Source organism: Bombus vosnesenskii, unplaced genomic scaffold (assembly GCF_011952255.1).
Source record: "Bombus vosnesenskii isolate JDL3184/JDL3185 unplaced genomic scaffold, Bvos_JDL3184-5_v1.1 scf7180000013289, whole genome shotgun sequence".
NCBI lineage: Eukaryota > Metazoa > Arthropoda > Insecta > Hymenoptera > Apidae > Bombus > Bombus vosnesenskii.
Window position 1 is genome coordinate 2,144,507 of NW_022882942.1, and position 22,531 is coordinate 2,167,037.

Here is a 22,531-nt window from a genome sequence, read left to right on the forward strand (position 1 = left end):
GACTTTATCAAAGAATTTGTGAAATAACTTTTCATTTCATAGTATTAGCCTAGAAATCCTTGGCGGCTCTTTAGCGGATAGCTTTTGAAAAAGGATAAGCTAACGAGAACAATGACTTTAAATATTCCAATATTTAGGCAAATTCGTTACTTCCGTTTTTCTATGTCGCGAGCTTTTCGATAAATATGTCGCGTGTCACGCGTGGAATAATATCGTCCAAGTAGCTTCATTTCGTAAAAAAAGGAATATCTCGCGGTATTTTAAAGATGAAAAGTAAACGTAGCGATATTACCGCTTTACATAAAATATGAAAGACACGCGGAGAAAAATATGATAAGTCCGTTCTTGTTGATTTCCTGACATTTACGTCGCTCGGTGGTTAAAGAGTGAAAAAGGGGAAACTCGTCTAAACCGTTTGCCCGACGAAAACATACGTACGTGTACGCTTCTTTCTGGCCGGTCTTATAGCCATCGGTTTCTTCGGCGCAAAACCGGCATAAAAGAAAAGAGGGAAGAAGCTGCGATCGGTACGATTTAAATATGCGCACGAAAGATCGCATAAAAGAAAATCAGATCCGCTTAGCCGGCACTCGGGAACTGATTAAACTCTAGCAAACCGTTAGATATGGGATATTACAGGTTGTTTAACTTTTTAGCGAAGCTGTTAATTCTAGAACAACGAGCCGCGCAACTTTCTTCTTTGCCCCGAGTACAGGAGTACTCGATAAAGACGGTCTGTGAAACGCGGCGAAAAGGTATTGAGACTATTCGACTTAACGCAGGCTGGCCGTATTAATTTGTCAGTGGTAGTGTTTCGAAAAGCGACGGAAAATAATTCAACGAATATATTTTAAGCCATAAAGATAAAAAGATCTAGACGATGCTACACATCCGACGATGACTGATATACGAGAGAATAGAAGTTTCGATCATAACGGTCGATTTCTTTCGTTTCGACAAGGACACGATCAAGCTGATATCACGCTATAAGGGCAGGCGCGATAAAAATCTAATTGCCATTTATTATCCGTTTTCGTGGTTGTTGGAAATTCTTCGATAGAAATTACTTGCACGGTAACGAGAGAGCGGTCGGAGAGGCCCTTTATTATTGTCGCGGACTTGTTCGCGGTGCAACGCAATTTTTCACGTCGCTAGTTATCACGTTATATGTCTTCCGCTGTCGCAAAATCGATACGGTTCCCCGTGCAATTTCAAAGCGAGAGAAATGCGACATCGTTAGCAGATTACAAGCGATGCCGAACGCGGTCGACCGATATGTTTGCCGGATGCGTGCCGGAGGAGAAGTCGGTTCGCCCAAATATTCGTTAGCCTTTGACCCGTCGCGTTATCGATGCAACATCATTTGCAATTTCGTGCATCGATCACGCGAATGCTCGCGTTAATCGTTAGCCGATTCTAACGAGCGTTTTATCGTAGTTACTGTAATTATACGAATTATATATATGATTTTTGATCGTTATATTCCAATATAGGTGATAATTTTTAATGAATTTTTATAAGAACAACGAATCGTAAATTTTATGTGAAGATGACGACAAATCCGGATATCGAATTATAACAAACGTATAAACTCGAATTCAAGAAGAGATTGATACGTTATTTTTGTTCTATTAAGCGTAGTTACATGCGCGCATTAACCGTAAATAACGTAGATACGTACGCTATGTTTCGAGATTTGAGAGAATATTAAAGGAATATCCATCGTCCTGTTGCGTGTTTCGTACGGCTTAAGATTTGGAAAACTAAAGCGATACTTTACTTTGATCGAACATAGGAGGTATTTTATTTTCAAATTGAAACAATTTCTCGTTTATAACAGCTAGCGACAAATTCAAATTTATTACCCATCGAGTATACCCGCGTATGAGAATCGATCCAGAAATTGAATCCAGAATTAAAAATTCGAAAGCTAAATTTCAAAGGGATATCCATTTTTGATCGCAGATAGAAAATATCCCGTTTTTCAACTATAGAAATCTCTCGCCTGTAACAGGTTCGAGTCACGAGTATTTTTACACGCTCTCGCTCATAAATGCAAACGATCGTCTTTAAGTTTATTCGTAATTCGAAAACGTCTCCAATCGAAGAAGGAAATCCGCGTCCAAACTATTTGGATTTTTAAACTAAATACACCGAAGCTAACTGACTAAAAAACTAAAGTATTTCGACGTTTCTTCTCAAACGTTGTATGCGCGATCCAGAATATCGTATTTAGCAACTTTGTGTTTTCTTAATCAACGCTAATAAAAATCAACGGTACAGACCGGAACAACAGACCTTCGAGAACAAAAAGGCTCGCAGTTTAGCGGAGAAAAAGCAACGTGCCGACCGATGTAATTAATCTTCCATAATTCGCGTCGTTATGTAACACGACCAGGATTTCTTTTTCAACGACCTACATACGCTCCGTGCGATCCGATTTTTGCCGATATTTTTCCGATTAAAGGAACACCACGTGGGCAGGCGGTAGTTTCGCGCAAACATTTTGCACGCGCCGCTAATTCCCTATTTTCTCGATTAATCGTCTCATACGCGAATAACTCGAGCAACCTGGCGATTCTCTCCTCCCTCCTTCGTTTATTTTCGCTATTACCCATTTTGTATTTCTTTTTAATTTTTATCTACTTTTCCTCCCTTTCTTTCTTTTTTTTTCTTTTTTTTTCTATGGACCTGCATATCGTATCGTCTCGCCGCTGCAGCAGCTCCTCCCGCTCTTTCCGCTTTGATTTCCGTCTTTTATCGGTCTCTACGTTTAATTGGCTCTGCGATATTGAAACTGTAGAACGATAGAAAGGGGGTCCGCGTCACGGACCGGGCAATTAATATTAAAACCGTACTGTTGCCGCGTAATAATGAATAACCACCGGGATCCTGGATCGGTGGGGAAAATGGAAACCGATTAATCGATTTCATCGCCACTCGACGTCGCTGGGTATCGCTATTGATTAGACCGCTCGAGAAACATTCGAGACGTTTGCTCTGCCGCAACGAGCACGAGTTATGTAAATCGAACGAGCTAAGGCGAATGCTATAGCGTTACCGTTTGCAAATACGTCAGGCCAAGAGGTCGGATAACGAGCTATGAAAAATTATATCTTAGCACCGATCGCTTCGACCGGTTTATCGATCCAACGAAAACGTTTATCGCGAGCTCCCGACAACGTCTGTCCCATCGAACGAGGCAACGAGAATTTGTTCGCTCGTACATATAGGACGCCATGTATACGGAATATTTCGTTTGTTTTACGTTTTTCCGATTGTTTTTCTTTTCCCGAGTGTGCTGGAAAACTCCGTTCAACCGGTTAACCGAATTTTGTTTGCCGTGCTCGGAAACTCTTTCATTCACAAAAATAGCAATTAACAAAAGCGTATATGTACCGGGTAGATCGGTTTTAATTTTCTGCGAATTTGTAAATACGCGGCGTTACGTTTCTCTCCCCTTTCCTTTTTTCTAGCGTTTCGTAAGCGATATCGCAACGTCGAATAAATTATTACGCTGGAGATATGCATAATAGTCGACTCTGTATTATTTTCAATTAATAGATCGATTAATAGATCGCTGTTTTTTCTTCTTTTCATTTTATTTTTTCTTTTTTCTTTTTTTTTTTTTTTTTTTTTGGAGGGAGAGATACTGCAGCGAATAAATTATTAGCGATTAGTACGTCTCCCAGTTGACGGTGTAATTGGCGCAAAAAGCAAAAATTGTCGAAAGCGGGTATCGATTAAATTTGTTTTAACTTTTGCAACTGCAAACATTCTTTTTTGTCTCTCTTTTTCTTTTTTTTTTTTTTATTTTAATTGGAGCAATGCGTTAATAAGTACACCGGTGTGCATCGGTATGCACGATGAAAATATGGACGATTTGGGCGAGGAATTAACTCTCGTCTTTCCTAGTTAACGGATTAATTGACACGGAAGTAAATTTAATTTCGATGTCGAGTTAATTAACGCGTTATCTGTTCGATCGCCTATTGATGCCGATAATGAATGTTTTAACAAACGCCGAAGACACGGTCGATGCATATTTTCGTATTATAGAGCATTTCGCGAGCTCTCGTGTTTCAAGATAACAATTACATACGCAAAATTACCGAATCGCTTTTGTCGTTCCGGTATTATTAGATTTGGAAAATCATCGTCGCAATTATTTTCATCTCGCGCGCGTTTTATTTACGAAGTAAACGATCCAAATTGATGAAACATCGACGCTCCGAATTTCTGTGAAAATCGCAACCTTTGCTAAAAAGAGGAAATGAGAAACAAAGACAAAGAAAAGAAAAAGAGAAAAAATAGGAAACCATTATCATAATGCGCGCTTTATGGCTCGAGTCACGTTCGATTTAATTGCTTTATATCGGATAAACTACTTTCACGCTGTTACACTCTTATTCGAGTATTTATTTCAAAATCAAAGCCGTACCAAAATAAACACGAAATACAGATTTTAATACAACTAAATAGAACGTTGACTTTAGCGCGACAAAGGAAAAATTTCATTTTATTATTCACCGTGGCTACAAAAGATATTCGTTGCTTTTGTCGTTTTATTACTACGTTCTACGTTTCGTTTTCGTATCAAGTTTTCGTCACGCGGAAGAACTACCGGATAACGCGAAATTCAACGTACGTACTCGAACGAGAACGAAGAACAAAGTAGAAGGTGTAGCAAACAAACGATACAAAGAGCATTTTAACGGAAATAAATATACTTTACGCGCGTGTATAGTACCAAAATGGAAAGCGAGGAAAGAAGACGGAGCGTGGAGTTTGGCACGCCAAAGGAAAACTATCGCTCGACCATCCGTGTCTCTGGATTTTAAAAAAAAATAGGAATGCGCGTGAAAGTAGAAATACCGAGAATAGACGACAGGAATGCGAAGGAAAATGCAATCTCGAGACAGGGCGTATCGCTGCTTGGTATCGATAGCGGCGCGATCTAAAAAACCTACGTTTCATAGAACGACGTTAAAGAAACGTTTGCGAGTGGTTTCAACGACATTACGGGGCTGGCTCGACGCACGGCATGCCACTATTCGCGGAAACGGTGCAACCTTCCGCTCGTAGCATGCACGAAACAAGCGAAGCAGGTGTCGCTGTAACGCTAAGATCGGATCGATAGCGGCATGACCAACGATATCGACGTTACAACTGTATCGTCCACGTAAAACCGATAGAATCGTACATATATAAATAGACATTCTATTCGAATTTGTCGAATCGCGCCAAACGTTGACACGCGTCTCCGGATATGTACCTAAGCGGCAAGCTGTTTATTCCGCGCGCAAAGGAAAACACGCGAGTCGTCGTCGTCGTGAATCCGAGCTGCAGTCTACGCACACATTGGAATGTCATTATCAAACTATTCCATTAACCACGACGACGACCGCGTGGCGTACAAAGCAAAACCGTACGACGAATAGGAATTTACCCGATTGATCTGTACGGCACGCATTTAGGTCACGCTATCGAGCGTATCGATAGGCGAAACAACGTCAATACCGACTATTTAATTACAACGATAAAACCGCGTTTGTCATTTAAGCCATGGGTCAAAGGGTTCGCCGATTATGATATTCTCTCTCCCTCTCTCTCTCTCTCTCTCTTTCTCTCTTTCTCTCTCTCTCTCTCTGCGGTGTTGTACCCGTGATCGGTTTTGATCGCAAATCAACCGCGTACACTCTTTCGATTTCCGTGTCAAGATCGCCGCGTAATTCGCCAGCGTAAATTCAGAACTTTGGAATGTCCAATAACTCTCTGTAAATTCCAACTATCCGAGGTTCGAACGCGCGCGAACAACGGACAGCTAGACACAAAAGAGCCGAATGAAAGGTACCGCTGTCACGCTTGATTATGGATCGGCTACTTGTTGAACTATCCGCTCTCGTCGAAATCATCGGCCACGCGTATATACATGTCTAATACAGAGTGGCTCGCGCGAGTATTCGAACGTTTGCAGGAACGTTTCGCGAACATATTTATTATCGCTACGATTCGAAAGGTGGTTCGTTCGGCATTAACCTTAGCAGCTACGATTTAAAATCGTGCATTACGATTCGTTCTTCGCTCTTTTCTGCTGTACTCGAACGTACGTACAGGATCCGAGAATCTCGTTGTCAGAAATTTTTCGAAATACAGCGAATATCTAGCTGATAAAAAAAAAGGGGGAGAGAAAAAAAACCATCTGCTCCGCGTATCACGTAGCAATGTTTGTACAACGTTGAACGGTACAGTGTTCGTTAAAAATTTGTCAAAGATAACGTTATATATCACAATGTTATAACGTTACAAGTAGTTTACCGAGCGTGAACCAGGTAGAATAAAACGTGCAAGGCTGTTAGAACCGCCAAGAGTTAACCCTTTCGATATGAATTCTTTCTTACGCTGTATATCAACATCGGCGGATGGAACTTTTACCATACGACGTTCCATTACGGTCGAACAGTGATGCATAGTCCATTCACCGGACTTGATAATCCACGCGATGAAACACGTCGATGCTCTATCTTTTTATCTCTTTATAAGAATAAAGAAAATGTAATAAGATCGCGAATAAAATAAAGCCTGAGACGTTAATCGATCGAACTTAAAAAAGAGACATTCGATTTGTACTTGCGTTAAGAGGAGGAGGAAGAAGAAGAAGAAGAAGAAGAAGAAGAAGAAGAAGAAAGAAAGAAAACGACTACAGAGTGCGTTGAACGTACATAGTTCGCAGCAATGGAATTTCCAATGCATATACACAAATGTATTCATAGAGCAAGAGAATGGATTTCGTTTAACGCATATAGGCGTTGATAAAATCGAAGGGATTAATATAGATCACGCGCGTGTTTTTCGTTTCACGTCGTTATAGAGCCAAAAAGCGTATTTCGTTGCTATCGCTAATAACTACGTACCGCGTAGTTGCCTAGTTAGAGATAGAAAAAACCAAATTTTTTTATACGCGACAAAAAAAAGCCAACGCTAGATTTTCCTATTCTTATCGCGTCGTTGTTGATCGCAGATCAGCTACTCGTTGACCTCGTAATAAAATAAAATCGTCGAGCGTCACTGGAGGATAAAATAACGTGGAACCCGCATTAATTTTCCATAAATCTGAAGTGCATACACCGCGTACGCATTGATCGCCGTGTTAAGCACGCTCTATGATCGATTTTTCTCCTCTCTTTCTCTATTTCTCTTTTTTTTTGTCTTCCTTTCTTTTTTTTTTTCGAATGAAAAAAGCATCGAAAAGGTTTTCATTACGTAGGTAACTTGATTATAGATCAGCCACCATACTGGACGTCCTTCGTGGATCAAAATCACCGTGCAATTTCACAGTTTTTCACGATAAATTTAGAATTTAAAATACCCGCTAATTCTCTCGCAGATACGAAACACGCTACGTTCACCGTCGCACGCGTTCCTCCATAGGACTATCCAGGCTACTTTTTTCATCTTTTTTTTTTTCCTGTTTTCGGATATCCCTCTTTTTTTTTCGTATTTTACTCTGCGTTCAGAGTTCAACGAGCTTCCATCGATATTTCTCCGTGCGATGGCGAGAAGAGCAGTCGAAAATATTCGCCTGCAAAAGCGTTTCAAAACTAACGGTAGCTTTCGTTCGTGCGTCAATCCGCTTCACCTGCGCGAAACCGGTCCGAAAAGTTGCACTTTCACATACCTGCTTTCGCGGCGAGGGAATCGCGTTTCAAGGGCCGACCGAAGGGCCACGTTTCGGCCGCGTCTCTTTCTTCTTCCCAAAAATCAGTCGCGAGAGAACAGGCTCGCTCGTTCCCACGGCTTGTAAGACTTAATTTCAATAATCGATCGATGGACAACGGACTCGTTCTGATTAATTCACGCGACCCGATCGAACGACGCGTAACAAAAGCGACCTTTGCCTTATTCGCGTTTCTCCTCAAGAGCGAAAGAATACTCCCGGTCGCGTTCCAATTTTTTTTTCAAGCAAAGTATTGGCAAGCCGGTGAAAAATACGGCACGCGTGAGAGAAAAATAGACGAGCAATTTCGAAATTCGATCGATCGTCGACCGATTCAACGTTAAAATTATCCTTGCGTTAGACGTATTCGATTACAAAGTCAGACGAAAAAACCACATATTTCGTTCCATTTTTCACCTTCCTTAATGTTCGACGAATATTAAATCGCATCGGTTAATTCGTCGTACATTTATCGTCCATTTTCCGATCTATGTGGTTCTAGCTTCTCACCTTGTGTATTAGAACACGTTATCGATCAAAAGGCGAAACGCGATCGACGTCAGTCGCTTTTCTCGCTCTCTGAATCGTTGCGAGATCAACGGAACTATAAATCGCGTTATGAGCGCTGGTGTGTTACGATACTCGTAATATAGAGGCATCATCGATGAAAAATTGGAAAAGAAATTGGAAAGCCGAAATTAATAGCGATAGTAGCTATCGACGAAGGATCGGATATTTTTCGATTCGTTTAATAAAGTAGCGGCAAAGTACTTTAATTATCCGAGCTTTGTAACTCGTATCGTTTTACCGTGGCGAAGAAGTATCGCTTTTTAATACCAAACATCGATTTTTCACGCTCTCCGCGTGCTCGGTAAACGACCCTTCTACTTAACAGAAACAAATAAAAATCGAAAACTGCCGGTATGGTAGTGGCGCGTCTCTCTGTTTGCGATCAAGGCACGATCTAAAAAAATCGAGGCTTACGCGTGCCAACCACGTTCTTTCGAAAGAGATACGCCAAAATCTCGAATCGATACCGATTAACGTATTCGCGCGTACTGTTCGAGCTTCTGATCGAGCATCTTTATCGTTTTTAAATCGCAGATATTTCGAAATTTATATTTTCATCCGAAATTACAAGCGAAGTTACATTCTGTAACAGCTTTACGCTTTTAAATATCCTATAAACGCATAAATATCCGCCTTATCGTGCTGCGTAAACTCGATGTAAGAAGAGTTTAACGAACGTCCACCTGGCAGCGGATTCTATACTTTATAATAAAAAATTAAAAAGCAAATTCAACTCCTGACGAAGGTAACTGCGACGCGAAACGTCGAGACATCTCTTTCGAAAGCTTGCACTCGGAAGCCCTAATTTTCGTAATCGTATAACGAGTGTTGCGAAACTCTCTTTAAAATTCAAAAATGTATATTTCGTAGGAATTTCTCAAACATTAACGCGTTTAACTCGACTCGAACGTTAAGGTCGTAACAATGACCTACTTTTCCGTAATTTTCATCTGCTCGTTTCCTGTCTCACCGTTAAGAAACAGTTCCCCAACGTTCGATCGATACTACGGACCGGTATAATTTTTCATACCCCTTCCGAAAACAAAAAGGCCGTTTTTATCGAAGTAAAACGTATCCATCGAGTAATCTATGGAGCAAACGCGCGCCAACTTTGCAACGAAATTCTGTCAAATTTTATCTCGATACGTTTGCTCGCGAAAATATTGGAACAGTCGTGGAAACCTCTTGCGAATATATTACGAGCGAGTAATACGAAACATTTTGAAACTTTGTTAGCACCGTGACCAAACACCGCTATCGCCGTTACGTCGGTAGAGTTTGAAACACGCTTGAAAATATAGCATTCGACGCGAATAATACATCCGAAAGATCGTAAAAGTATTTAAACGGCTCGTTATACGCCTATTATACGATACGTTCAACGTGGCTGTTTACGTTGTATCCTAGCATTTTTTTAATATCGATGTCAAATAACGTCGGTGAAACTCTGAAGCTCTCAGTTGCGCGAATCGAAACGCAGAGAAAAACGACGATCGAGACTACGTATTATTCTGAAAAATTGACCATTACTTGAAATTTGCTGCTGCTTGTAAACGAATTCGCGAGATATATCGATCCTTCGTATTTTAATTGCGCGACGGATCGATGTTGGAATCCTCGACGATCTCGAGCAACGTAATCGCGAAGGTCGCGTTTCATCACGATGCCAGCGAAATTCCAAAATGTTTTACCTAACACGCGCGATATACGAAACGCAAAAATGACATTTCCAACTTTCACAGGACGTAGACGGAATTTGACGAGCGGTCGTACGCGTGTAACGGAATCGTAACCGATCGTAATCGGCGGAAAGCGAGCTTGAGTAGCGTAATTGGTCGAATAGTTGTAAATAATGGTGATGGAACGACGATCGCGCGGACAATTACCAAAACGGGAAAGTAATCAGCGGTGGCGCACACCGTTTCCCCGCATTTACATACCAGCCCATTATAATTGAATATTAATTATCGCGGATGGATATATGTCGTGGCTGGAAATGCACGAGCATGAATATTAATTCGGTATTTGCCCGACGAAATCAGAACGAGCCGTTGTTATTATTAATAACGCGATATCGCGCAACAATCTACCTCTGGAAAATAATAAAATATATATTTATACATATGAACAACATATACAAACACACAGATGCAAGATACAGCGAGATATATACGTAGCGTAAAATAGTACGATAAGAATTATATGAAACGCGCTAATCGCGTCGATGCGAGATGGTTTGTCTGAATCCATGAAACAGGAACTTTTCTCTCTCTCTCTCTCTCTCTGTCTCTCTCTCCCTCTCTCTCCCCGTCTCCCTCTTTCTCAGGGACCAACCGATATTTGAACGAAACACGCGCGCACGTGTGCCACGGTCGAAATAATTCTCTGTTTACCGATACGATTTAGTTCCACAAATAATTTCGCCGTTAAACGTAACGAACCAAGTTTTCTTGCGCGCATCCAGACGCAGCTAACGTGCATGCGCTGTCGCATATATCGTACGTATGTATACTCTGGCGCAAAAGTCTCGGGACATTTGCTTTTAATATCTCGATAATTTCGATAATTTCGATATTTCAAGCTGCACGCGTGTTCCAACAAAATCGTTGGCATACCGGCATCAATTCCAAATTACACGCCATTTCCCGTTACCTTCGTTGCGCGCTTTAGTTTTCGCGATCTTGCGATCGGCATAGCGACCGCCCTGACACTTTTGTCCCGAGATGTACGTACAGCGGCTCGCGAAAGTATTCCGACACTTGCTACGGAAAATTTTTATGGCTATATTGCGTGCATTGTACGAAACTGTTTGAAATTTCCTTGACATTGCAACGAGACACGACTATCGTCGTCGTGGCGGCATAAATGATTCGAAACCAATCCGAAAATATATAGAAAAATTGTCGGACGTTTCTCGTAAACGTACGCTTATTAGAATATACGACAAACATACGCAAAAGCTTGGTATACGATATACGCGGTATACAGCACGACTGGTAGCCTTGAACGTACAATTGGTGCTAAAAAAAAAAAACGTGATCTTACCGAATATCGCGGTTTCTTGATGTAACAAATAATTACGAATACTTTGGCAATCTTTGCGAAGGGTATGCTCGCAACCGATATCTCGTAGCTTCGATCGTGTATACAGTTCGAGATTGGTTTCAGATTTTATCGATGTAATACGGTCGCGTCGCCTTACAGACCCAACGAGATTTTGGAATATCTTGTAAAACATATACCTAACAAATTTCTAATAGCGTTCGAATACTTTTGTCGGACACTGTACGTACGTATACATACGCGTAATATATACATTAATATATATATATATATTTTTTTAGTCGGTTTCATTCGCGAACAAATGAGCTTACAGCGCAACGGGGGAGACAAAATCCATTCGTATTGTTCCATTAAATACTTCGCACGGACGTGCAAGCGCGTGTACGTTGGTTGGCGTTGGGAATTAAGTACGAAAATGTAGGAATTTAAAAATTCTGGGAGCTCGACAGCTGTCCCCGGTTGCGCCTGGTTTTTAGCCTGTGCAACTCGAAACGATCTTCGTTTACTTTGGCCACGACAAAAAATATAGATATTACTACGATATAATAAATCGATAACGATTCAGGAAAATCGTAGTGACGGGCAAAGATTAAAATTACGAATACGCGTAGAAGAGAGTTATTGGTTAGTGGAATTTGTCGAAAATAATAGACAGAGATTAACAATAACTTGCACGCTCGATGGTAATATGAAAAACGTAATAAAAAAAGGGAGCAATCTCGTGAAAAACTCTGGTCAGGGTTATCTTAAAATAAACGCTCGCGCGTTTAATTTTCATAAATAAACGTGGTCGATTGCTCGTTAAAGGTTGCAACTATTACGCGATAAATAAATGTCAGCCGTTAAGCCACATCGACGAGTCTAGCTTTCTTCGACGTTTGCGTTTCGTAAGTCTCATTGACGATTCACGATTCGCGGGATGCTGCGACTTGTACGACCGTGTCTCGGTTCGTTTCGCTTTCCGAGCGAGATCATAACGAAGAATCTTTTAAAAGAAAGACGTCGGGACTCTCGCACCTACGAAACGTTCGCGTCTTCGTCGAAAGCCCTTTGCTCGACTTTACAAACTCCACGAGCCAAGCCAAGTTCGTACTCTCGTAATTCCGAGACGGTCTACGCGAGTTATATAGCTGACTCCGGTTCGTGTAATTAATATCGCCGCAGGGTGTAGATCGTACATTCTGAAACATGGTTCCGACGTTCATCGCCGAGTATCGCGACGATATACTCGAAAGAAAGGAATTTACCATGCACGTACCGTACAGGCTATCGAGATCTCGACGACGAGAGCAAAGGGGAACGATTCGATGGCCAATGCGAACAAGCTGCAAATTGCGAGGGAAGTTGCTTGGAAGACGGAAAAAGCAAACGCATGTTTCGCGGAACGAATATTTTCTTTCGGATCGGCTCGACCGGCAGCGCAAAGATATTTGCTCGACGAAAAAACTATATCGATCGAGAAACCACGATATCGAGGATCGATCCAACGAGAAACGTTTAATCGGAATCGTACGGCGATCGTTCTCCGTTTACCTTCGGTATAAACGCGACCTTAATCCTCGATCCATCTACGGTCTCCGAATTTTTATATTCGATAAAGGAACGTACTTGCGACGTACTTTTTAAGGGAACTTTTATCGCGAAATTAGAGCAAGGAACCCCGGGGTATTTTCCTTGGGAGCTCGTTAACGATAAAAAATGATCGGGCGGAAAAGAAGAGAGAAGAAAAGAAGCACGGAACAAGGAGAAATATGGGAAAAATCTTTGCGCGAAAATATTCTCTTAAAACCGTCTGGAAATCTCACGATCTACACCCGGCGTCTGGAAATCCTCGCAATTCCATTGTCAGCTTGCATGGCCGCGTAATTGAAAATCATTTCGAGTCGAATTTATTCCGGCCATAACCATCGTACCGTTGCTAAAAACTAACTACGACACAGAGAGGAAATAGAATCGTTCCATCGAACAAGATAGAAGAAGGAGAAGGAGAAGAAGAAGAAGATGACGATGACGATGACGACGACGACGACGATGATGATAAAGAAGATGAAGAAGGAAAGAAAGAAAGAAGAGAACGTAAGTACTTACTGCAGACCGTTGGATCCTCGTCAGAGCCATCGTGACAATCATCCTCGCCATCGCAGTGCCAGGTTCCGGGTATGCACTTCTCGTTGGCGCACTTGAACTCCGAGTCGGCGCACGTGCGCGGACCTGCAAGCGCACGTTCGTAATCGTGATGATAATCGTCACCGATGGCCGATACGAGGTGCACGACGCACGCCAATCGGAGCAACAGCAACAACGGCAGCAGCGTGCACGTGCATCGCGACGCGTCGTTGAAAAGACGCATCGATGTTCCAGCGAACCGCATGCTCGCGCGAGAATGTGTGCTTTACGAGTCCCTTTTTTCAGTCGTACGAAGCGTACGCGAACATTCGCGTATATCCCGTGTATCACCGTGAAGAGGGGAGAGGCAGAGCGGCACGGTTCTCGACACCTTCGCAGGCGCTACTTTAATCGCTGATCCAATATAAAAGCTTTCAACGTGCAACGCTTTACGAGGCCCTTTTCTCCCCTTGCGTACGTACTGCAAGAGGTTCCGCTGTTGTACTCCGCTGCCACCTTCTCTCTCTCTCTCTCTATCTCTCTCTCTCTCTCTCTCTCTCCTCTTCTTTTTCCCCCTTTCCTCTCTTCGTTAATATCGCAACGGCAGAAAATCGTCCGTCGATCGTTTTATCGCGGCTCACGGAGTTTCAAGCGTTACGCGAAACGGCCGATAAAACGCCGTATACGCGATTACCGCGGCGGCGAAACTATGCCAGGTCGAGCCAGCGAGGCAAAAGTAGCAGATAGCACCGAAACACCGGGACCATCTATTCAGAGCATCTTTCGAGTTTCGTCCGAACCGACGAAAATCCTTTTCGCCCACCCGAAAAACCCGCACCCGCCGCTCCGCACAGATCTCTCCGAAATCACAATACTCTTATCCCCCTTCTCTCGCCTCTTTTCTACCCGGCCTGGCCACCGATTTACCGCCACCAAACCACCTTCCGGATCTCCGACCAAACAATCGTCCGTGAAACGATTTTCCAATAAATCGACTCTCTTCGGCCAGGCTCCTCCCGTCCCACGGAGGCCAAAGATTTCTCTTTTCAACTGCAAGTATCTTCCATATATATCTATATATATATATATATATATATCTCCTTGCTCTCCTCTCGTTTTCTTATCTTTCTTTTTCCTCTGTACTCTGTACTCGGTCGAGATCACTGGACGACGGTCTGGGGAACACGGAAACGAGGAACGACGAAGGAAATAGGGATGGAAAAAGGTTGGAAACTGGCAGGACGCCGGCAGGAAACTCGCGAAAAGCTCTCCCGTCGCTCTGTGCACCACTTGGAGTGGACGACGCGGTTACGACGCGGCTACGACGCGGTTACGACGCGGTTACGACGCGGTTACGACGCGGTTACGACGCGGTTGCGACGCGAACGCCCTGATCGCTTGACGCGACAAGCAGACAAAGAGGGGGGGAAAAAAAAATAATCGACACGGTTCTCCCGACGATTCGAAGCGATTTCAAACAACGAGACCACCGCGAGAAAGACGACGATGCACTCGCGCTGACGGCTGCGGATGCTGTAAGCCAGCGACCGAGTAAAGGGGCCCCTATATATGGGCCTGAGGACAGCCACGCCGATATAGATGTAGAACGCACGCACACGAATCTGCCGCGTAGGGAGAACGAGCGACGAGCACGGGCAACCAACGAGACGCGATTATCGTTGCGTTTCGCCTGATCTAACGGAAATTCGTTACACGCGCGATTTCGCTGAATCGGGAAGCGTCGAGGCGGCGCGTAAGATCAAGGACTCCGACGAGACCAATTATTGCCAACCGTAACGAATAATAACGCGACGAAACTGTCACAATGGCCCACGCAATCCTGCCAGGTTACAGCGTCAGAATGGCGTTCGCGTCTCGCGGTGAGAGGGCTAATGCGTCTCGGCCTGGCGCGAACCACGCACGGTCTCCGTTTCGCAATAAAATTGTACGTAGTATAATCGTACGATCGATTGTCTGGACAAGTGGTTAGATATCGCGTTAGAAAGTTCTCAGTTTCTGTGAAATCGAAGGTTCCAGAGAGACGATACTTCGCCTGCGTACCATATCTGTCTCTATATCACGCGCAGTGGTTCGCCACACCGTTTCAACGTTTATCCTACGCAACTTTTACGTATCGTATATTCTATATATTTATGTAAACTCTACCCTCTCGAACGTATCGATCGTTATATAGGCTAATTGTCGACGTCTCGTCAATCGCTTGTCTATCGTCAAAAACCTCCGTCTAACTCAAAGTACGGTCAAAGTACGTCCTTCGTTTACGTTAAAGTTAAAAGAATATATACTCGCGTAAACGTGTACGTTTGCGTTCCAAAATATTTCCCGTAAAACGCGTAATACAGACGAACGCGAGTACAGATAAATCAGAAAAAGGGGGAAAAAAAATACCGAGAGAAAAAGTGGAGGAACGGATCGTTATAGCGCGGAACGTATTTTCTATATGATTTACGTCAATGGTATTCGTATACGGATTTTCATTTATCGCGCGGTTTACGCCGCGAAAGAAGAGAGCGAACGTTTTGACGATTTTTGTAGATCTTTGGTCTGGCGATCGCTTCGCTCCATCTGTCGCTTATTACTCGAATATCGCGACGAACAACGAATATTAATCTTTGATCGAGACGTTTAGAAACCACGTTGGTCAACTTCGTAGACTGAAAAATACGCTGATATTGCAAATATTCTTCTTTAATCTATTATCTATTAATAGAACTCGGCGGTTTTACGAATAAGCAAAACTCGCAGAAAAATATCAATTACTCGTAGAAAATGGAGGAAAATACACTTACTTGACGTACGTAACGTATAAAGAAATCGTACAACGACCATTGCAACAGTTGAAAGAAAAAGACACGTTTTATCCTTATTCGACGTTTAAATTCGTCGTAGATCGGAAGGTTAGATTTACAGAGTACCTAAATACCAGTATGCCAACTTCGTATATCCTATCCTAAGTCTATTTAATACCACTTGTTAATACTCCATTCACAGTTGAACTTTATTTCCACTGAAACTCGCGTTGGTCGTATTTGAATCAAATTTTGCCGATGTTCCGCGAGCAGGAGTTAGATTCCGAAACCTTAATCTTACAGTATTTGGTTAGGCAAAAACGCAATTGCTAAATTCCTGTCGCGTTGATTCTTTTCAAAGCGCCTTCAACGACCAACGAGTTTACGGGAGAAACGACATAAATGACGAAAAAAATCGACTTGGATCTAATTTCAAGCTAGGAGATAACAAAATATCACAGTGGCTGTAAAAAGGATTCGTACGTTGATATCCTTATTCTCCACCGAAACGCGTGTTTTCATCGAGTTGCGCGTTTCCTTCTCGCGGCGTACAATTTTTCTATTTATGCGAGAATAGTACCAAATGATACGAAATTTAATATACTATGTTTTCTATATAACGAAACTTTTATACGTACGACTGACGCGTTTCATTTGTGAAAAATGTTTTGGATATTCTTTACGATAGGAATACGTTATATCGCTTAATCGTGCAAAAGTACAATATGTCCTCGAGTCAAACGCAAATCCACCGCGGTGGACGTTTCGCTTCGATCTCCCGTGATAGCAAACGTTTTAAACTTTGGCGGAAAAATCTGTGTAGTAGAAACAATAAAAACGCGTTATAATAGATATTCAGAAAATCTTGAAAATTGAAAACGGAATCCTCTGGATAAACGCGTATTCTATAGTTCGTTTCCTCTATTCGTCTCGTTTCGTTCTTTCTTCCTTCTTTTTTTCCAACAAAAAAAAAAAAAAAAAAGAAAAAAGCGCTCTCGTACCACGCTCCTATCGAACCCTCCGGATAACAGAGAAACATCGGCAAAGAAATATTTTCGTTGGTCGAACGAAAGTTTGATTTTCCATTTAGGCTATCGTCTGCCGACGAGAAGGGATTAATCGACCAATTATCTCGGCGATTCGAGCACGTTCGAGTATCGTTCGCGATTTCACCTTTTTTCCCGGTTGGCCAATGCTCTAGTTCAGTTTATAGTTGCGCGACATCCGAGAACGTATGGAAGTTGAATTACCTATTTAGGCTGAACCCAGATACGTCGACTTGTCGGCTAAGCTCGCGCGAGTCGCGTTTGGCCTCGAACAGAAGTGCTCGAGAGACGTGGCTAAACCAACGACCGGATGCAAAAAAAATTCCGATATTAAAATCTGATATTAAGCTCGGGAGGAGCACGGAGAGAAACTCTTGAACGAGACACAGAGAGAGAGAGAGAGAGAGAGAGAGAGAGAGTTTGAAACAAACTCGAAGGGAACAAAGCGAAATGAAGTCGCAGGCGAATTTCAAGGGGCTCGTTCCGCGATTTTTCCGTTCGTTTCATTGAATTTTAAAGAGCACTGCCGTGCCACGGTTAAAATACGATCGGCTCGATGACAACACGGGACTTACGATACTTTATCGTTTGCGCATTTCTGACGCCGAACATCGATAGCGAACAATCCGATTTTTTGTTTCCCGGCCATCGATCAACGTACTGGGCTATTTAAAAATACGCGGGCGTAACTCTAGAGACGAATCGGACAGACGAGAAGAGGAAAGAAGGTTCGTTCGAACGTACGAGGAGCTTGTGGCGAGTCGAATTCATCGACTACGCCTCTTCTAAATTTTGAATAATAATTTTTCGCTAACATCGACAAAGTTACAAGTTCGATCGATCGATCGATCGTATCGATTTCACCAGCTGGAATTTTATATACGTGCTTAAAGTTTTTGGTACGCGATACGTCGATAGATGACGTTGAATCGATCAAAGTTATTCGGTCGTCGATCGACTCGAACAAATGGAAAACAGTCTATAACGTCAGACGTTCGTTCTCTCGCGAAGAAAATTTGTCTGATCGTAGAAACATAGATTCGAATCGATCGGGATTTTTCACTTTGATTTGGAGACTAGGAAGCAACTCGCGGATTACGACAAATGACGCGATAACGGTACATGTACCAGTTAAACGACTAATTTGAAGAACATAGATACAGAGATGCGTAGAAAGCGAAGAAACGATACGAATACGAATACGAATACGCAAGTTCGTCATTTGTAAATCACGTGATAGTAGAATATAATATAGTTAGAAGGTTGTATTAGAGACAAAAATACTCGGTTGAAAGAGTTTCTGCGAAGGCAGTCGAGCCACTGATGCAACGCAAAAGCAGCTTTAACTCGAAAATAAGGTCATATCAGATATACGTTTATACGAATTTTTCCTCTTATTTAAGTAGACGTAACGATTTACCCCTGAAGCTATGCCACGATACATATTTAGTCGCCACTTTTATCTGCCAATGGAACGGAAAAATCGCCGTTGCACAATCGGCGATCGGCCAGAGAGCAGATCGAACCGGAATCCAGGAAGTCGGACTGGCGCAAAAGTAACTACGTAATTGGCCACGCGTTAAATCGCATCGCATTAAGGTCCACGTGATCCGTCCACGTTTTATCGACGATACGGAGAAGCTGTTGAAACTTGCCACGACCAGGAAAAGAGAAATCGCCGAAGGAAAATTCGCTTAACCCTACTGCGACCTTCGAATCTTTTTATTTTCAGTCGCGCTTTCGTTTCCAAGAACGTTTAATCCGTCGAGACAAGCTCCAAAGTAAATAGCATCGGACCGAACATAGACAACGTTCGTCGGTATTTTTTTCAAACTCGGACAATCCGTTAACGACGGAAGAAGAGAAACGGCTGAGAATCGGACGGAAAGTCGACGAGCTAAGTTCTACGAGCTAAGAAGATACGCGACTTTCGATACGACGAGTGTCTGAAATTCGTCAACTCCTCGCCGTTAAATTCGCCTTACGCGGCGACCCATGAAAAAAATTAGCATTTTATTTCGTAACGTATTATCTTCGTTTCTCATCGCGTGATTCACGGCTTACCCCGTTTAACACAAAGAAATATACGATACAACGAACGTTAAACGCAAAAGCGCTGACCACGCAAAATCTAGGAAGACGCAGAATAGTACGTCGATCGTTTGTCGATCCGGCGGAAAAATACGTTTCCGCGTGCCTTCGATAAGATAACGCGAGACGAATGAACGGGGAAACACTGAAAATCGAAGATGAAGTTTGATATTTATTCTGCGACGCTTTGTTAATCTTTGCGAGAAGCAAATACGATACGAGCGAAGGTATCGGCTTGCTCCTTTTTTCTTCTACGTCTATTGAAAATTACACGATCGATGGACGTCATTTTTACGAAAATGCAATTAAAATGCTATTATCCAGTGGAATATACCGGGCAATACGAGTAATTCTCCAGTCACGATTGAAATCTGCAATAGCTATGATCCAGCGGGAAAAATAATATTTTCAATCTCGGTTGCAGCAAACATTAAATCCCTTTGTTCGTTTTAAAAGCCGACGTTTATTTTAGCGTTTTTAATGAAAATAGCGCTATTTAAACGCTTACTTTATTTGATATTATGATTCTTTGTCGAAATATACGTGTGTGTGTGTGTGTGTGTATATATATAAATATATGTACAACAACTAAGTATAAAAATGTCTATTATTGTAATAAATTACTATGGCCAAGTATATCCGAAAGATATATTTGGATAGAAATAGCTTTAAAAAATCGATGCTTCTGTATACTCGGCTGGCTGCGCATATATCACCTTAAACGGTTCGACACGCGAATAGCGAGTTTCTGCTCGTAAGAGACGTCCGCGTTCTGTCGTCGACCGCCCCATCGACTTCCTGTTTCCTCGTACGCCGCTTTTTCGCTTCGAGAGGCGCGTCGAGCATTTCTTGCACGCTCGTCCCTACCAACGCGATTTCACTTTCGAGTCATCGCGGGATCCAACGAATCTACCGTAAGTTGCCTATCGCCGCTTCCACGTCTTTTTCCTGCTGTCTTCTCCTTTATCTCGCGTCGAAAATGTACTTCGTTCGTCGAGCTTTTGTCGTCGCAGTGATGGACAAATAATGATAGAAAACGTAAGAGATTCATAATGCGATTGTCCGTTCCGTTCCTCGTCTATTCGCGTGGGACAACGCAAAGATCATTTTGTGGAATTAAACCTTTTAACGTTGTTATTTAGACATCGACGTCTGCGCGTCTTCGAGACGAAGCATCGACATTGGCATTTTGACGAAAATTTCACACTGACGTTTCGCTCGGAAACATGAAATATTTTCGCGGAATTTTAAAGGAAGAATCGTTACACCAGAATTGTACGCGGAATATGTTTGCAAAATTTCACGCTAGAAATAGCGCCACGACGTTACGATGGTACAAATTCGCGCAGCCTGTTGTGCATAAATTTCTATACCCGTTTCCACGCATATTTCTCGAAACAACGTTTATCTTTTTTCCCCTTTTGTAAACAAATTGCCGATAAAAACACCATAGAACTATTAAACCGACGTAAAAAAAAAAACCGATAGTCATTTTACATTCAATTATCTTTATACTTTTTAATATTTTTGCGGGTATCTGTCGTAAAACTTTTTTGATATCTCTGCGGTTTTTTTCTTCTTCTTTTTTCCTTCCTTTCTTTTCGTTGCTTTTTCGGTATATAAAAAAGATCGTATTTTCCGGAGAAAAATCGCGACTGGAATCTCGCATAACCGTTATTTCGCGAGGAAAAAAAAAAATAATATTTTTGTAGTCGCCTGCAACAAACATGCCGGATCTGTTGGCATATCTGAAAAATCAAATCACTTTTTCCGTTCAGTTACAAACGATACAGAATTTACACCTTACGCTGCGAGCTTCTACGGTTCCGGCGTTATTTCCCCATATTTTTTCATCAAATTTATACGATCGTTACAACATCTATATACACGCCCGTTCGAACGATAAAAAGTTTAATTTAAAATTCCATTAGTTTCGTCGGGCAAAAATCTCAACGATAGATATACCTTTTACCATCCTACAGATAGGTGTATATGTCGTCCCTTAATCCCTTATAATCGCATGAGTCGATTTGGCCCGATTCGATTCGCGCACGAGGTATCTTTCCAATCGATATCAGTCCGTTATTCGACGATGCGAATATTCAAATCGAAACGTTTCCCATTAAAATCTGTTACGTTCCCCCTGTCGATTGTAATTCAGTTTCGTGAAGTTAGGTAAAAAATAAATTTCGTCAAATTTAAACTACGATATTACTCGAATGCCTTGAAAAATGCGACGATTTTTCAAAACGTAACGGTCGACTGATATCGCGATATTCGCGCGTTCGAATATCTTTGCGTTGTTCGCCACGAAACTCGACCACGATGCGCCGCAATAACTCGAAGATCGTGCATCCTCTCCAGTCCTCTCCAGTAATCGTACGACCAAACCCGGCTGATGCCACGAAGATTTCGGCCGTGCTACCGTTACTCGAAGTAATTCGGCTACCTCGTTTCGCTACGATTCGACAAATTCGTGAAATTTCGCCAAATTGTCCGAAAACGGAAAATATCGTAACGATATAAATAAATAAGCGAAACTTATTGTACCGTACGAAAGAGACGCGAACGTCTCCATCTGGAACGAGAAATCGTGCGGGCATTCAGGATTTTGCGATCGTAGGATTTTACCGAACTGTGCGACTCTGTTCGCGTAAATCTATCAAGGGTAAGGGTCGATCGTCCATACAGAGAACAAATAACAGAAAGAAAAGATTTTAGGGGGATATTTTATCCGCGATATCGTTTCGATTAATTTATACGAAATATCGAATTCTATTCCTTAACGCGTCTCCCAACTTCTCCGAAGCACCTATCGTTTCGATACGCTTGTCGTACCTCGATGAAACGATACCTGTGTAATAAGTTACATTATTTACGTTTTCCCATAACGTTGCGTTCGCGCCATCGTTAGCCGTTGTTTCGCTGCTTGCTCCGTGACGGCAACATCGCCGTACTTTGCTTCGCTTCGCTTTCGGAAGGACACGAACCGCAAAATTTTACGATGGAAAATTTTTCAGAGAGAACCGCTTCGTCAAAAGTTAAAACGATTAACGACTTTCCACGATGAAATTGCTATAAGCGCTTACCTAAAAATACTGCTGCGTTATCGTTATTTTTTACGCATT

General features: G+C 42.3%; 1 protein-coding gene across 8 annotated transcripts in view; it reads right to left on the reverse strand.

Annotated features, from left to right (window-relative positions):
* Positions 1 to 22,531, reverse strand: part of LOC117232607 (low-density lipoprotein receptor-like) — a 62,791-nt gene that overhangs the window by 19,012 nt on the left and 21,248 nt on the right. For 6 of the 8 annotated variants that reach the window (XM_033492073.1, XM_033492074.1, XM_033492075.1 and 3 more), the window contains one exon: positions 13,439 to 13,561. The exons of the other annotated variants lie outside the window; for them this stretch is intronic. In XM_033492073.1, the coding sequence (XP_033347964.1) occupies positions 13,439 to 13,561 (123 nt within the window). The remainder of the gene's footprint in view (positions 1 to 13,438; positions 13,562 to 22,531) is intronic. 8 annotated transcript variants of the gene reach the window in all.